The sequence below is a fragment of the Pagrus major genome, chromosome 11 (assembly GCF_040436345.1).
Source record: "Pagrus major chromosome 11, Pma_NU_1.0".
Classification (NCBI taxonomy): domain Eukaryota; kingdom Metazoa; phylum Chordata; class Actinopteri; order Spariformes; family Sparidae; genus Pagrus; species Pagrus major.
Window position 1 is genome coordinate 12,508,434 of NC_133225.1, and position 18,381 is coordinate 12,526,814.

The 18,381-nt window shown below is 40.4% G+C and overlaps 1 protein-coding gene across 1 annotated transcript; it reads right to left on the bottom strand.

Annotated features, from left to right (window-relative positions):
• Positions 1–339: 339 nt before the first annotated feature.
• On the bottom strand, positions 340–18,037 carry atp8b3 (ATPase phospholipid transporting 8B3). Its single transcript, XM_073476426.1, has 27 exons — positions 18,013–18,037; positions 16,524–16,615; positions 16,294–16,407; positions 15,083–15,181; positions 14,424–14,485; positions 13,330–13,402; positions 12,971–13,041; positions 12,154–12,245; positions 11,872–12,030; positions 10,084–10,172; positions 9,801–9,994; positions 9,486–9,694; positions 8,239–8,270; positions 7,820–7,976; positions 7,238–7,426; positions 6,972–7,084; positions 6,203–6,370; positions 5,808–5,919; positions 5,609–5,684; positions 5,403–5,526; positions 4,329–4,515; positions 3,961–4,184; positions 3,777–3,860; positions 3,438–3,662; positions 2,342–2,480; positions 1,938–2,068; positions 340–519 (listed from the first exon to the last, which is right to left on the bottom strand). Exons 1-27 carry the CDS (start codon positions 18,035–18,037, stop codon positions 340–342), a joined length of 3,420 nt encoding a protein of 1,139 aa, XP_073332527.1.
• Positions 18,038–18,381: the final 344 nt, after the last annotated feature.

Sequence of the window (18,381 nt, forward strand, 5' to 3'; positions counted from 1 at the left end):
TTGTGTTTGGTTTGATCTTCAAAGGAAATCCCCTGTGACCCCAGCAGATACAAAAAATATTTTTCTTCTTCTTTTTTACCACAACAGTCTCGAACAACAAAGATCAGATACGTTCATGCTGAGGTAAACTGTCTATGTAAAAACATTACAAGATATAAAGTAGATATGTACAGTATGTATTTTGTACATGATATGTAGCAGAAGATAGTAACCATACAAAAGATTCAAGGTTCTACTTGAAGTACAGACATGAAATGAATCATCTTTTTAGCTCTAAGTTGCAGATTATATCTAAATGATCACATTTTTTCCCATATAAAAACCTAAATCAGTCATTATTCACAGTCCGTTTGGTGCATCGCTATTGTCCTTCATGTGAATTTTGCCTTGTGAGGTCGCTGATGTGATGTGGCGCCCGGGCCCGGCTCCCTGAGAGAGGGCGTAAGAGGACCGGCGAAGAGACGTTCCTCGCCTCAGATGCGACCTCAGCTCCACCGGCTGATGGGACGCACTGTGGACCTACATCACAGCCGGGTGAGAGTCGCATTGTTTACATGCACACCAGTTTCCGACAATTATTAAGAATATGACAACATCCAGAATATGATGCAGGTTATGTAAACAGCATATTGTATTTGGATATTCTGAATTAGGCCTTTATTCCGAATATAGCATTTTCTGATTAAGACACATAGGATATGCTGATATTATTCAGGTTTTAGGAGTGTTCTTTGGACATGTATATATTCAGACTATCTCAATTGGGGTTTTGAACGCAGTTTGTGGCACATAGTCTCTCGCCTGTTTACATTCAGCTCAGTGTGTTGCCTGACTAACGGTTTGTAAGGCTGGGGTAGAGATGCACGCACAAAAGAAAAGGAGAAACATGTCTCCTTTTAAACATCAGCTGGAGTTTGAATAATGCACAAATTAGAGCGTGACAGATACTTGATCAAACTTGCAACAAATACATGTAATGGTGGCAGGATATTTTACAGTTTAACAACAGTAACAGGGAATTTATAAATTATGAAATAACCGAAGCACCTTTTTTGGTATAATAATCTCTCTCTCTAAAAAAAAAAGTTTTCATATCAGACAACATATGCACTGATGCTGATATATCTATGACGGGATAATATTGGCCAATAATATCAGTCAGGCTCTAGCACAAATATCGCAACTCAGTCCTTTTCCAAAAGGAGCTGATCATTAATCAGAGTATGCACAGCTGTATGTAGACGGGAATATTTGTGGGATATTAATTTTCATTAGCCATAGACAGCTTTATAGACAAAATGTCTTTTTCATAATAAGGGCAAAAACTGGAATATTTTCTGCATGTGAACTAAGTCACCGGCCATTTACAGTTGCAACTGTTCATGCTTTCAGTTTTAGAGAAGTGAAACCTCAATAATATATGAAGGTGAATGGGAAACAACTCACCTCATCTCAGATTTTATAAAACAAAGGAGTGGCACACAAGCTCAGTCTCCAAAATGCAACAGAATGGCAACCTAATTCAGCATCATCCCGAGTTGGCCCTTATGTCAAACATTTAGTTATTTTTTATTTGCCAATAGCAGTGAGTACATTTTCCCATCAGAACCCAGTAGGATGCACACAACGGGAGAATTATCACTGAGAAAGTAACAGAAGATATATGGTAACTTTTTGCTGCAGTTGCAGGTTGTTTGGAGACATTTTATGAAACCGTAAAAAGTCTTGAATTGTTGAAAAAAGGCTGAGATTGATGTACAGGAGCTGACTTGCTGTGTGCTTTTTTTCTCTCAATATTTGTAACTAACATCCAGATGAATGCAAAATGTTTATATTTACAGTTTTAGTTTTGCACTCTTCCCTTTGTAAATTTTTACTCCACCTCTCTTTCTTACTGTCCCAATTATCTCTTTGTGTTTGTCGTGCAGATGTCTCACCTTGTGTTTGTCACGGACGGTGAGAATAACATTGAGAGCGTAGGCGGTCAAGGAGGGCAAAACAGCCGTCCAGGCAGTGAGCAGAGCTGTGAGCCACACAACTGGATTGACGAAGGCCTTATCAGATGCACCTAATGAAAAACAAACAAACACAGAGCGGTCAAACCTGTTCACAGGAGTTATGACACATCATCAGATCAACAGAAAAAAAGAAAAAAAACCTGAAATAGCCATTAACATTGACATTTCGTCTTGCGTGTTTGGTTGTATGTTTTTGTCCACAGTGTTGATATTATTTGTCTCCATGTGAATCAATTCCAGCAGCTCCTGCCGTAATAGATGTTGAAATAGCCACAGCCAGGAGCAACATCACTCAATTGACAATGAGATGAGCAGAAGCGTACCGATAAAGACATAGTCGCCGGGCGATCTCTCAAACAGGCGGGTGTTGTGGGTGATCCTGGTAAGAATGAAGAAAATCACAAAAGAGACACACACGGCTGCTATATTGAACTTGGTCCAGTATTTGGTCACCAGCACAACCTGAAAGACAAACAGAAAGAATCACAAGAGATATGTACTTCTTGATATACAATAAAGTCGAGTACAAATGTATTTGTTTCACAAAATAAAATGAGATAGAATAATGACTTTTTATTTGTTTAATTGAGATTGGATCTTCTCCTTCATGCAAAATCAAGAAGACTGTGTCAGCACAACTCCGTATTAATGAATCTCTAAATAGGATTTCAACAATTAACTGTAAAATACAACTAACACAAGTGAATATTCCATTCAAACATTCCTGCACCAGATGAAAGAAAAGACAGTCGAATAGAACAAAATAGAATAGATGGGGGGAAAACTGGATAAAATATAACAGGACTGTATGGATCAGGACCACATAGAATTGCTCGGACCATGGCCATCATCAAACTGCTCATTTTGATCTCAACTGCTCACCTGCACAATTTTGTGACTGTGTCTTGCACAGTTGTGGTATTATTGTGCTGACAAAAATCTGTCCGCAGACACACAGAGAGACAGATATATAAACACCTGGCAAAATACTCAAAACTGCTTCTGTGATGGTTCCCCGCTACAAAATGTGTCTCCAGAACCACATTTTGCCATGATAACACTGGGTGGTCAAGACTTTATGAAAAAGCATAATACAACCCATGTAAAAAGACAATATTTTGACTTTTGACAGTGTAGTTATTTCAGAAGCTAAACCATGAAGATTTTGGAGAGCAGCTAGATTAGTTAGCATTACATATTATTGCAATGGGAGGTTTACTTTTTGGACAGAGAATGAGTAACAAATGTACCAATGTGTGACGTAACGTAAAAACATCACATTATGACATCAATAGTTAATTATCATTTCATAGAGGGTGGAATCCTTTTTGATAATCCAAAAATAATTGTTTCTATTTATATTCTTTTATCTCTTAAAGTTTCTGTACTTCACTTTTATCTATGAGGTGTGATCCTGACCTCGATGGTGGCAGTGAACGTGGCCGCCATGGCGACAGTGACTGCCATGGTCTGGTAGTCGAAGGCTGTGTTGTAATACACTCCAAACGGGATAAAGAAGAGAACAAGCGATGTGTAGACGGCATACAGGAGTGACAAGGCCAGCATGAGAGGACTGGAGAGCTCCTGTCTCTGTCCACACTTGTACAGCTCTGGCCACTTCAGGCTGCTTTCTGCACTCACGTCCTACAACACACAGAGGCAGGATGAATAATGACCCAATATATCTGAGTGCTGATGATCAAATATATATATATGACTATTGAGTTCATAGAAACATTGTCTCTAAAACTGTCTTACCTGTTCAAAGAAGGCCACAAGCATAATTGGGGTCGCTGTGTAGAAGACCGTGTAGAGAGCGATAAACCACGTCTCATACAGAGACTGCAAGACAGATACAGATGGTGGAATAAATGTTTTCTCCCTGATAAACGTCAGTTCATGAAGACTTTATTTCATTAAATTTCACCCATGTACATCTAACCTGAGCACTGAAGCCATTGAAGAAACCAAACCATATGTGCACGAGAGCAAAGCCGCAGGTCTTGAACAAGAAGTAGCGCAAGAAGAGGGAAATGCGCCTGTAGGACCAACGCCCGTGGACCAGCAGCAGCCTCTGCAGGAATCTGAACTGGGACAATGCGAAGTCTGCGTTCTGCACTGCCTGACCTCCCTCGACTCCTGCTATCCCCACACCAACATGAGCCGCTGGTGTCGGGGAAAGAAAAGACATAGATCGAAAAATTAGAAGGAAATGTGAAAACATGAGAACAGAAAGCAGAGTACATTGATTAGTAGGTTTTCTCTAGAATTTAGATCTATAAACACGTCTTTACATTTAACTTGACTCACTCTTGATCATGTTAACATCATTGGCACCGTCCCCGATGGACAAGGTGACTGAGCTGGTGTGCTTTCTGACCAGTGTGACGATGTCAGCCTTCTGTCCAGGTGTTACACGACAACATAGCACCGACTGACACTGTTCTGCCAGTCTCATGAACGATGCCCCCCATTCTGGTTTCTGGTCGAACTCTGCCTGGAGAACGACACCATCAAACAGCTCAGTTTAGGTTATATTTAAATAAAATGCATCTTCCTTTCATTGGAACTTTGCCTTTGCTTTCCATGTTTAGTTTCTCTGTTTACAGCTTTGTAATTTGACAGATCTTCTTTTAAGGCATTTTAGTTCTGCCAGTATCTTTTAAGTATCTTTGGAGTTACAAATACACAGACAATCGTCACCTGACTCTGCAGTTTCCTTCAGATCGAGTGTTTAACTCATTAATCTGTCGTTTCGTTCAATCTCACTGCTCTCATCAGCAGTGTTTTCAGATGCAGCAGCTCTTCAAGCTCTATAAACACACCAGACACTATTTGCTCAGCTGCAACAACAGACAGACACAGCTAGCGACTTGCTGATGAACACAAGGAGAGCATTTAGCAGCTAAAAAGCCTGACATTTTCTCTCAGGAGTTGGTGGAGACCAAAAACAGAACTACTATGTGAATATTAGACTTACAATTATCTGTAGGCACAAACATGACTCCAAATGAATACTAACATGGCCCCTCATCCACTAGATGTATAAATGTGCATCTGCATTTCCAAGTGCTATTATTGTTGGTGCTGCTGTCACAAAGACATCTAGGTCACTTTTTGTTTTCCTCGCAGTAGTGGTTACCATAAAAACAGGACAAAATGTTTATGAGTTTATTCAGTCATTTAGTCTAATGGAGATGTTAAAGCAGACAGAAATAGCACCAGTTAGCCTTCCTGTGAGATTTCGTGCCCGGTGGCAGACAAAAACAGCATAGTGAAAGAAAGAAAGTATCATAATGAGTCATGTGCAAACTGTATGACAGCAGATATTTGACCCATTAAAAACTACAAAGGTAAACTATTTCCTGTATATCTGGTGTTTACCAGCTCAGGTCCAGTGAGGACCACAGCAGTCTTTGCTCCAGCCCTCTCCTTGTCTACAACCCACAGGTCCGTCTGTCTGGCCTTGGAGAAACTGACCCCCGGGTCTGGGGATTGGAGTATCTGCCTGCAGGAGCAAACACACAAAGATCAATGAGATGGCATGAGTGTGTGTGTGTGTGTCTTTGAGTATTTTTATCATTGCTAACCTCAGCTCCTGCCATTCCAGTAATCTGGTATCAGGATCCAGTAGTTTGCAAGAGTATCCAATATTCACTGCAGTCTCTACAAGGAGGAAGAGCAAAGGAGCAGGAAAGAGAGGAGGGAAAAAGACAGAGACCACAGTGAGACTGTGTTTACTGTCAAAATGGTGCCATTCCCACCTCCTGGTACAGTATGTAACAATACCTTTTTTGTCCCCTGTCAGTACCCATACTTTAATCCCAGCCTGTTGAAGGAGAGCAATAGTCTCAGGAACGCCCTCCTGAAGCCGGTCCTCTATCGCTGTCACTCCCAGGAGCTACAAAACATGAATGTTAACCTTTGTTTGAAGCATTTCTATAAAATACTGGATTTATAAGATAGTAGCAGGACTGTGACAAAGAGACAAAGAGATGATATGAGCGACGTTCAACGTAATTACATACAAAAATGTATTTAATTTGTCAAAGAGTAAAGGGCAGAAATCATTAAACACAGGCTTCATTATCTGTGTTGGTCATCCTGTGTCATTTATCAGCTATACCATTTTAAAAAGATAACCTACGACACACATGTAAAAATTACATTGAGGAAGAGCCCACCTGCAGCTCTCTTTCCATCTGATCATATAGCTTTTCCAGCACTGCTTCACGGTCACAGGTCGCCATGGCAGCAGACTGGGCCAGAGTTTTACTCCACTGCTCCCACGATGCCTCAGGAACCGATCGAACCGCAACACACAGAGTCCTCAGACAGGCCTGGGCAAACAACTGACGGAAGAGAAGTTCACACGTTATTTGATAGGCTGCACATTATTTACTGAGTGATTGTTCAGGCGGAAGTGAAGAACTGACAAAGAAAACATGATTTAAACCCTCATGGCATGCCTCAACTATCTCAGCAGGAGATCGGTGGGTCTGATCCTTTCTTGAAAACTCTATTGATGAGGCAATTGATTATAAAAATGGAAGATATACAGAGGTGATCGTAACAATGGTGATGTCATTCATAATAAAAAAAATATTATATTAGCCTTACAAACTGATGGTGGGGATGTTGTGGGCCAGAAGCTCATTAAAAGTGCTCGCGAGAAATTTATGTGACACAAGAGATAAACATCGGCTGCTGCAATTAGTGAATGTCATCTTATTTGCTGACAGGCCGATAGTAGTCAACAAGGCAGCTGATACCAATGTTCGTCTGATATATCGCTGTATCCCTCAAAATCACCAAGACTTCAGTTACACATTTTCACATAAGTGTGAATACAAACTGCTTCATTAAGAGATAGAAACTAACTAACAGAGTTTCATATAAATAGTAGACTCAATAACAGCAGACATTAATTGTTCAGCAGAAACTCCAGTTCACCTCCAGGGCTTTTTCAGTCCTTTCCTGATATGGACAGTCCTTCTGCAGCCTCTCCAGGATTACTATGTCGGCCCCTTTACAGTACAGCTTTAACCCACCCTCTGGCTCCCGCACTGAAAGAAAAAACAAAACAAGTTTATCTGGAAAAGAAGTTGACATGAGAGAACTTAACATAAGTGCAGAAAAGGGAGGTGAGTGCAAAAGACTGCAAGAGATGGTAAGATCGAAATCATGTTGTTGGTGTGTATTTAGAGGGCTAGTCTCACCCAGTACAGACATGCGTCGTCTCTGGCTGGTGAAGTCCAACAGGGCCAGCAGCTGATATTGGCGGGTGACACCCAACTCAGAGACAACGATAAAATCTCTTGTCCTGGAAAGAAAGACCCAGCCCAGCTCCCTGGCTGCACCAACAAGGGCTTCCTCATCTGGGGACGCAGCCTGGTAAACTGGAGCCTCTGGAGGAATGCGGTCAACATGCAAAGTGGAGGTAAACATGTCGTCCTCTGGGAGCAGTTCATTATGTCATTCAGTAACTTTTTATATTGTGATATCAGATTCAGACCAGTGATTTCCAGGGATGGAAAACAACTAATAAAAATGTAGTTTCAAGTTTTGGCAACATTAGACAAAAAAGTGTATGAAATGAAAAAATACAGGTTATATAACCTTTAATTGCCAATCGATCAGACAAAAAACACAGTGGAAACATGGACTACATAGTGAGATTTCATCAAAAACAAACCAGGGTTCTCTGAAGTATAACCTGAGGACTAACAGTTTTATCAGATGGAGGATAAGAATCTAACTACTTTGATCTGAATACCACAAACACAACACAAAGACACAACCTTCCTTCCACTCTGCCATGACAGTGTGACATAAAGACAGCGCTGAGAGGAACTGTCTGCTGAGCGGACACATCTGTCCTCTGAGCTTCTCCATCAGGCGGGGAGCCGACATGAACAGTCCACCGCGCGAGAAAGGATTCCAGCTTGAGTCCATGGGCTGCAGACGCAGAGGGAAAAAGATGGTACACCAAATGTTACTGTGCTGTGAAATTATACTGTGTCGCAACTATGGCTAATAGAGTCGAATTCTGATGGCAGCAGAAATTAGGACATTAAATCAGGCACATGGACAAGAAAAGATGCACCCTGAAGGGAGATTAGAGAATATCTTTGAATTAGGTTGGAAATATAGAGGGAGGAGGTGAAGACAGAAGGAAATACAGTTCAAAGATGCCAATTTGAGAGTAATGATACAGTACCTTTACATCCTCTGCCCTGACAGATGCATCCCCTGTGAAAGTAGGGAAATGACTATATTTAGTGACTTTTAAAAGTATGTGAAATAGAGGAGAAATATGTGCCAGTGAAAGACATGCAGAAATGCAGAAAGAAAGAAAGAAAGAAAGAAAGAAAGAAAGAAAGAAAGAAAGAAAGAAAGAAAGAAAGAAAGAAAGAAAGAAAGACAACCAGGAAGTGGCTCAGACGTACGACATATGGTTGCTGTGATTCAGACAAGGTTTCAGTTACAGTTGTCTTCAGTGGGCAGAGCTGTGTTAAATATTTAGATGGACTGGTGGCTGTTGGATATGAGCATGTTAAGTGTCTCCTGCTGCCTCACCCAGCGTTTATGTGAGGTTGCCTCCCCAGAGGGATCATTGTTCCACTTTAATCCAGCGGGGAAACTTTGCTCTCTGGTAATTATCAAACCCTGTTACATAAATCAAATTAATGCGTTGACTCAACAGAATACAGTCTTGGAACTTCACGCATTCTTGGATACAGACTGAGAGCCAAACAAGCACTCTTGAATAAACACAGATATGATAATTGACAGAGTGCCATCACTACTTTTCTATGTTGCAATCTTATATATTTTGTTTATATTTATAAACATTTCTTTCTACTGAATTGTGTCAGGTCATCTGATTAATAATGGCCTGTTACAGTACAGTTTACCTACTGACATGCCGACATAGGGGACAGTTAAAGCTGCCAAAAGTCCTGTAAAGATGCATCTTGAGAGCATTTTGCATTCATAATTTTATGTACATCCTGTTGAAAAGGGACAGGAATTGATAAGATTTTATTGATAACAATGCCCTTTATAGATTCTACTTATCAGTCAGTTAATTTATCAATTCCCTCTTGATTTCTGATCAAAAAGCGCAACTGTTTTATTATGCCAGGTCTCAATAATCATCCATACTGCTGAAAGCGAATGCTGAGGTAATTTTGATTTTATTTGTTGGCCTTGGCAGGGGCTGAGGTTGTTAAAAAGTCTTTGAGTGGTTGGAATGTTAATTTCCAGCTACCAGCGCAAACTGAGGTCAGATACTTTGTTTTTTGATAACTAGAAGTGCTGTCATTGGATTGCTTTCTTCTAAAAATGACAAATTAAAATACCACAGAAATGTAACTTTTTGATATTAAAGATTAGTTCACTTGATTAGATTAGAATAGATTAGATTAGATTAGAATAGATTAGATTAGATTAGAGATGGTTTACCATAGATCTCTCCAGCTATGCAGCATTGTCTGAAGAGCAGACGGTTCTGGGTTAGTGTCCCAGTTTTGTCACTCAGCAGGTATCCCACTTGGCCGAGCTCCTCGCTCAGTGAAGTATTCCTGGCCTGGGCCGGTTTGTCTGCCTGCTGCCAATACATCTCCAGATCCCAGCCAATAAACTTGCTGTGGACCGTGTGGATCAGCTCGAACCTGTGGATGCACACACACACAGTATGACAGCATGTGCAAAAACACAGGTGTATTCCTACCTTCTGGCTTTTGCTCAGATAAGTGCAGTGTTGTTGATTGAACTGACGTGATGTAGAGAGCTATGGGCATGGCCGGGCTCAGCAGGATGATGTAGCTCCAGAAGATGAGGAACCCTGTGTAGATGGGGTTGCCATCAACCACCAGAGGAGTCAGAACCCCTGTGTTGCTCATGACCCAACTGGAAAACACGCCACTGCCGATGGCGAGGAGCAGAGCTGCCAGCAGCACGGACAGGATGATCTACAGATCCAGAACATACACACACACAGTTTATAATAACTCCACAGGATGCGTCACGCTTGTCATCCCCCTGCCCTTCACCCACTCACCCCCATCACCACTTTGTTGAAAACTTTTTCTGTCCGAGTCGTCTTCACTCTTAGCTTCCCGCAGTTCCTCAGGATCTTAGTGTCCGTGCCTGGTGCAGAACAGACAACTATTAAACGCTGTAGCTGCGGCGGCCTGGCCGAGCGAAGTTGGGAGTCCATTCTGCAGCCAGAGGGCGAAAGTTCAAGCCCTCGTGTCAGTGAGTATCTGCTGATGTGCCCTTGAGCAAGATGCTGAATCCCTACCAGTTCCGGGGGTGTCTGACCTCGCTGTCAAGAGGTCAGTGGGAAGAGAGAATTTCCCTTGCAGGGATCAATAAAGTATCACATTATGTTTTCCAGTGATGTTTTCTTATTCTTACATAGACTGCTGAAGGACGTTAAGCTGCATGTGTAAGAAAACATGAAAAAAAAAACTGAGAGCGTGTTCAAGGACAGAAACTGATTCCAACTAAGTCTGACTACAACAACAATATGTCAACCTTGATAATTCACAGTGGACCATGTCAAGTGTGTGTCAGGAGGGTTGGAGTTATAATCAGGCTGAACTGGGGGTCACTCCAATAGACAGTCTCTGATGAACAGCATAAAACCCCTCTCTGGAAGAATTTGATCTATTGATCTGCTTTACCAGAACTGAAAGGGTCATAGCAGCGAGATCCATGACACCTCTGCCTGGTCCAGTAATATCCGATCAATGATCACTTAGAAGACAGGAGGAGCCTGTAATCTGCCAGACGTTAACAGACCCACATTTAAGACACAGCTGCAAGAGTTAAGTACTGTCCATAATTAGCAGTATAATGTATTCCACATAATAAAATTTGTCATTGAAACATGTGGAGGCCACAGTCGAAGGTTAAATAAGGATAGGTAGACAAAACATTTTTGCAATAGTTTTGTATGCAAAATTGAGTCAACTAATCGAGTAGTTGATTGGAAGAAAAATATTGTCAACTTTTTGATAATTGATTATTTGTTTCAGTCAAAATGTCAAACATTCGCTGGTTTCAGCTTCCAAAATTGAATGATTTTCCTGCTTTTCATTGTCATTTATGACAGTAAATTAAGAGTTTTTTGGGGTTTTGAACTGTTTGATGACATCACTTTGGGATCTGGGAAATTTCAATTTTCAATTGCACAATTAATCAAAATATAAATGAAACTGCATTATGACTAAGTGAAATATCCAAATCGCAAGAAGTAGCTATTTCTTTTGATAAAGCGAAAATATGTGACAAAACAGCATTATAATGAAGTACTGCAGTGCTGCAGAGATGTCCTGGCCTACAAAGTTTGTTCTCCAGATGTACGAAAACATGTTTGGTGCAGATCCCAACAAATGTCACATCATGATAATGCTTTTGATAGTTTTTTCAGTGAAAATGAAAATTGGGATTAAAAAAAAAGATCATTCCCACTAATTGTGAATCATATTGCAACTGTGATATTTATCAAAAGAATCACAATATGATTTTTCAACTGTATCGTGCAGCCCTTATCGAGAAATCAGTGGCCAAATTACACAATAATGAAAATAATCATTAGTCGCAGCCTCTGTTATCGTCCACCTTTTGGGACATTGAGCCATATATGAGGGATTCTCTTCATCCGGTTGCCTCAGTGTCATTTATAGACTCAACAGACTAGTTTGACTGTGGCAAGCATCCATTTTATTAAAAAAAACCTGTATCATCCTAGCCCTCGCTAACATCTCCCAGGCATAGCCATTCCACAGAAATCAATGTTGATATCCCCATGTCTAAACTGAATAAATTCTTCTACATGTACCAGTGTATATGGCCAAGCCGTAGGCAAACTGTGTGTTGCGTAGGACTGTTCCCCTCAGGAGGATGTGCTGGTTGTCCAGCAGGAGACACTCTCCTCTCCAGTGCAGCTGGCCTCTGAAGGTGTACAAGCGTTTGTTGGGCTCCTCACAGAGGACCACGCCTGTAAAATGTAAGGTTACATTTTCTCATATGTTTGACAAGCATTCATTTCTGTTAAAAGTTTACTCTACTTTTAAATAAAAATGAGCATGTCTGAATTTGCACTTCAAAAACATTTATTCACCATCAAAGGCAGCAAGCGCTTCCTCTGAGGGGTGAGAGGTCAGCTCGTTGTGAGTAGCACTGAGCGCCTGGCGGTACTTGAGGTTAGTCTCTCTGTGCAAAGACGAGAACACACTTACACATTAAATCAACATTAAAACAGTTGATCCATTCATCAGACATAATTAGAAGTCAAGGCAGTGTGCAGCTGGTTATGCAATATTAATTTTTTTGGTTCAGAATCAGAGTGGGATTTCCATATTTTTAGCATTCTGGAGAAATAAATTTAAGCCTTTTGTCTCTCAAATAACTTCATTAAAAGGTCTTCACTCTGTAATAAACCACAAGGTGCTGTTAGCCCTATAATTTGTTTTATCTGGTAACAAAAAGACAAAACCACATTAAACAAACTGATACTGTTCTTTCTCTGATCCCAACAATATAACGTCTGCACCCAATGGTTTAGTACACCTTTTACCCTTTGATGAGCCACTACTAAACCTCAGATGTGCAGGACGGGACCCTCTGGCTGTTGTAGATCGTATAAATGTTTTAAGACCTTTAAAGTTGACCACATTTTTTGCCATCAAGGCTACAGAACAACGTGCAAAACTTGGGCCTCAAATCAATTTTACATTTAAATTCACATCCTAAAACTTCTTCTTAACTTCCTATTCCTGCAGTTGTTTTTAATATTATATATCTTACACTTTCCTAATTTAATATAATGCTTAAATGATGCCCCACTACTACTACCATGACTAGTATAATCATCAAGTAAATACAAAACAAACATGTATACGAGTTATCAACAGAATGAGACTGACTGCTTTTCTTACCCATCGATATCTGCTGTCTCGACATAACACAGACTGTAAGGCTCTGAACTGCACAGGAGGAGAAGGTCAGCCTGAGAAGAAAGAGACAGAAAGTAGAAAAATAAAAGAGAGACGTCTCAGTGGAAAGTTCCCTGAAATACAAATAGAGCTTTGGAGCATTTATTCAAATATCTCAGGCTGCTGCTGCGTGCTGCTATGCTGAAATGTTTCACTTTATGAAAGTACTTATCTATAGAAAAGGTCAACAAAAATTAATTAATGCAATGTTATTCTACATGCAGGACATGATTAATCAGACACGTCTTCACAAAATCTATATTGCTGTTAATTTCAGTATTTGTATAAATTTAAAGTCTCACAGGGATGACTTGGTCTTTGTGGATTCGCAGTACATCTCCCACAAACAGATCCTTCCACTGAGCTGTACTGAAACTGAGACAGAACAGACAGAGTGATCACATGGACAGAAATAATCCACAGCTTTCATATGCTGAAATTTCACATGATTTGGTGGTCACAAATCTCCTAAATATGCAGAGCTACCATGCATACAAACACAATGACTTTGTTCTTTGTTTTTTTATGTAGTAATGTTTTACTAGACTTCATATTGAAGACGCAGAGATCAGTTATCCTATACTTAAATGTAAGTAAAATATACAATCAGATTGAAAATATAGGACTGGAACACAAACCATCACTGCACAACAACTATATTTAAGTAATCACTGTTTTCAGATGCTGTGAAGTAGGGATATTAAGCATCCCTACTTCACAGCATCTGAAAACAGTGATTACTGTCGATAACCGATATGCAGGTAAATATTTTGGCCAATTACTGATAGCAAATGTACATACTTTGTCCACTTAATTAGAGAGAACATCAAACCTCTCCTTTAAAAGAATATACATTTTACTATGCTCACTCTTAAAGTGATGGTCCACTGCCAGATGCAGACATGATACATTCTAAAAAATGTACTTTGAAATACGTACTTTTTATCACTAAGTAAACTTTCAAATGAATCGTCATATATGCGACAATACGAGCAGTCCACGGTATAGCAAAACATTTCTGGGTGGGTCTTAAATGTTAATGATATGCAGATTTCATTATTCTTCATTGCATTTTTGAGACAGTGACCTCCTCTCTGGAGGATACTGTACAAATGATAATGAACCTGGAATGATAAGTTAGTCCGCAGGGGATAACAGTCTCAGAAACAGACTGAACCCAAGGTATCTCTGAAGACGAGAGAAGATGAGCTTGGTCATACTTCTTGTCCTCTGACACGTGTGGAAAATGCTCTGTGTTTTCGCCCTGCACTAATGCACAAAAGGGACCATCAAGTGATTCACTCATTCGCACTTCATTAGAGCTTCATTAGAGGGCTGTTTCAAACTGGAACTGGAGCTGTGTCCTGAGAGAATAACCCACTCTCTTTGTCCTCACCTCTGGGATGTGAGCACGTCACAGGGTCGGGAGTTAATCTGAGCGTCACTGCGTCTCCGTGCCTGGACCAGAGATGGAGAGAGAGAGAGGCCGGAAAGAGAGAACGAGGGAGGGGAAGAGATAGATTTGAGAAGCGTGACAAGGATGGAGAGAAAGAGTGATGGACGGGGAGCATGTGAGAGGGAGTGCGGGTGGCCGTGAAAGGTTGAACAGGAGAAAGGAGAAAGGATAAACGCCATTACGGGGCTCGACAGTGACACCAGCTGGGAGATTTACACCCTCCACTAAATGATTAGTCAATATAGAGGGGTCAAGCAAGCGTTTCACCCAGAGCTGTTAACGACCGTAACTCAGTGATGCACTTAACCAGAGAGTTCTCCATGCAAAACATCACGCTTGCATTTAAAAGGAAAAGCTTTAATGATGGGAGAGAAAATTAATGCTACTGGGTTGACTGGTATTGTCAGTGAGGAGAGGACAAGGAGTCAATGAGGACAATGAAGGAGAGAAAAGAGCGTGTACATGCTTAAGTGTCAGGTGCATAAATGCATGCGTGAGACGGGTCGTATATTTGTGATGAAGCTCATGCGTTTGTGTGTAAGCGGAAGTATATCCGGAGGAGGGGGGGGTGGGGTCTACGGAGTGACTGGTGGTCTCACCATGTCGTTGGCAAGGTCTTTTAGCCCTCGCACCGTTAGGACGGTGATTAGTGGGATGATGGTGATGTACCAGGGTATGGATGAGATGGCAGGGACACACTGAAAACCATGGATACACAGGAAAACCATGGATACACAGGAACATGATATTTAAAGCATATACATGCATACACAAAGTGCTTCAACAAGTCATAATAGTAAAAAGCTCCCGAGGAAGGTTGTAAGTGGAAGATAAATTCATGATGTTGAGGTTAAATGACTGTAGGCAAGGCCATTTTAATTATTTTCACCTCCGCCAAGGACATTATGTTTTCACCCGTGTCTGTTTGTTGATTGGTTTGTCAACAAGATTACAACATCCATGCATTACGGAATAATGCATGAATGTCCTCACCTCTATATAAGAAAAGTAGTTAAAATCAATGTAAACATGTTGGTCTTTAGCTTGGATATGAAAGTAGTCAGCATCGTCTTAGCTCTTTTGGCCAAGTTCCAAAATTTGAGCAGCATAGAGGGTAAAGGCAGCTTTACCATGATTAGTTTTGACACTGGGAACATCCAGTAATTCTGAACCAGGCGACCTGTGAAGTCTGTGGTGGACCAGCAATAGCATTTTGAAGTTTAAACTGTGAGACTGGAGTTATGTGCTCAGCTTTTTTGGTCCTTGTTACAACCCTGCCAGCAGCATTCTGGATCATCTAAGTGCTGTCTTAAAGATTGCAGTGTGGCCAGTATAGCCACTTTAGACATTCCTGAATGAAGTGAAGGATGGAAAAATACTTATAGTACATATCACTTGTTCATTCAGCTCATATCTATTTATAAAATGTTATGTAAAAAGATGTCACCGATTAGGCAACTTGGACTCATTAAAGATGATTTATAGCTGTGTCTTAACAGACTACATGTCACCGATCACAACACACTAATCTGTCAGGTACATTTAATCTAGAAGAAACTGGATATGTAGATCACAGTATAAGGAACATATCAGCATCATTCCCATGACTTCAGACTGTCAGCACATTACAAAAATTTTTTTTAAATGTTGTCCCAAAATCCAGACAGTTACGCCTCTTTGGATATTGTAAACATGATACAGTAAAGACTACTCGTGAGCCTGTAAAAGAAATCAAAACCAAAAAAATAATTTTCTCGAGTCAGAGCGTGATAAGACAGAGTAAGAGAGAACGGCAGAGCCTTCATCTGACCTGCATCACCATCATGAGGAGGAAGTAGAGATTGGCCACACGCTGGAACTGCTCAAACAGCGTCAGAGGCAGGAAGGTCAGGGGGGAGTATTTGTAGCTGCGCAACAAATTGTCCTGGCGACCGACAAGAAGAGCAACAGGGGGAGAGAGAGGGACAAGAGAGACATAGATACTGTATACGTTGTTGGGTTTGGTGTGAAGGGAAGGAAGTACATGCATGGCTGACTCACTGCGTATCTCCCCCAGCGGAAGCACAGAAAGGATTTCTTCTGTTTGGGTTTGTGGTAGTGGCGGCTGTTCGCTCTAACCTCCCATGTGAGGCCTGTCAGACACATGTAAGGCAGAGTCTTAGCTCTCAGAGACCATTTACACACAATGATTTAATGTATCGTTTACATTAGCAGGCAACAGATGGATGTGTGTGCGTGTGTGCTGCTGTGAATGTGTATTAATGTGCCAGCGTATGGATGGGACTGCTGTTAACCGTATCTCAAAGGGATTCTTGCATCAGCCATACACAGCCTGAGGAAGGCAAAACTGACTCTCATAACATCTGTTAAAGAAACATGATCAACTAAAGGAGAACATTTCTATCTAGATAAAAGATCACATGCAGGCTGCTACACAAATATGACACTAATAGTTCATGTCATATGAATGTTATAGTATATTTCATTTCATTTCAAGCGTTGGACCAACAGCAAAATTCTGGGTTGATACCGATGTTTAAAATTGCACGATATATATTGGGAAATGTATCATATTGGTTATCGGCCGATAATGAAATCAAATAGAGCCGATAATATTAAGGCAAATTGCTTTCATTGACAAAAGCAACATTTGAGCACCCTGATACAGTAGGTGTTGGTATGCACCTTTAAAGTTGGTTTGCGATCCGCCAAAAAACACAAAGAAGAAGACTACAAGAAAGAGAAGAAGAAGCAGCAGAAGAAGAAGAGGATCACAACGCAATTGCAATTTGACATACATGTTTCACAGGGGTTTAGAGAGAAGGGAAAAAGTCTTAACAAAAAAAGGCTCATTAGGAGCTGTGGAATAGCTTCAGGTTTGCGTAAGGAAAATAAACTTCTTTTCATATTGTATTGGCTGTGAGAAGCAGGTAAATACTGGTTATCAGTATCGGCTGAAAAAAATTCATATCATGTATCCCTATATAAAATAATAATTGTTCCAATAGCCAATGCCAGTACCAATGTTTTACTTTTGTTTATTTTGATTTTGTTATTATTTATTATAAATCTTTATAAATCTGTATAAAATGTAACTGTTTTAAAGTCAATCAGCACTTCATTACACTACTTTTAAACAATCTTTAATATGACCTTCTTTCAAATGAAAAAAGATTATTTTCTTCTTTTTTTTAAGTATTTGCTTCAAAAGCCTTTTTAGCTTGCTATACATCTACCTACGTGATCATTAGAATTTTTCAGTACTCATATAACCTCGCAAAGTGATGTCACAAGCAAGTAGCTCATGAATGTGCAGGCACAAAATTAATGTGACACAATAGATAAACATCAGCCGCTGATATCTGTGAATCTCATCTTATTTGCAGACAGGCTGATAGCAGGCGAATATCGGCCGATAAGTCGGTTCATCCCAAGTCGGCTCCGAAAACATCTCAGTAAACACAGTGAGATAAAGAGACAACGAGCAGCAGTTGAAGGAATTACAGGATGGAGACAGAAAGAGACGTACCAGATTCAACACTCTCCTTGGCCATGATGCTGCCGAGACTCAAACGTTTGTAGACTGCAGTTGCGCTACACAAAGGACACAACAGAGTGAAATAGCTGCAAATGTCCCTCTATGATTCATTTATCAGTCTAGTTACTCATCACACTGCATTGCCATGCACACCGACAACAGACCAAAACAGACACAAATATTCACCGCTGTTGATCCACACAGGCTCATTACATAAACCTTACATATGCACCTTACATATGCAAACCTTTACCACTTGCTTATATAAATAAAATGTTACTAATGTAAATTTTAGGCAAATCCATTTTCCATGTGATGAAATTCTGAAAAATGTACCAACTCTTCTGGTTGCATGAGCAA

What these genes read in the sequence shown, in the direction of transcription:
- atp8b3 (XM_073476426.1), bottom strand. Translation starts at nt 18,037, where the DNA reads ATGGCCAAGGAGAGTGTTGAATCTG. An exon ending in CGGCTTGGCCATATACACTG is followed by an intron (nt 10,173 to 11,871) that starts GTACATGTAGAA and finishes GTTCTGCACCAG; the next exon opens with GCACGGACACTAAGATCCTG. An exon ending in TCAACAAAGTGGTGATGGGG is followed by an intron (nt 9,995 to 10,083) that starts GTGAGTGGGTGA and finishes CTGGATCTGTAG; the next exon opens with ATCATCCTGTCCGTGCTGCT.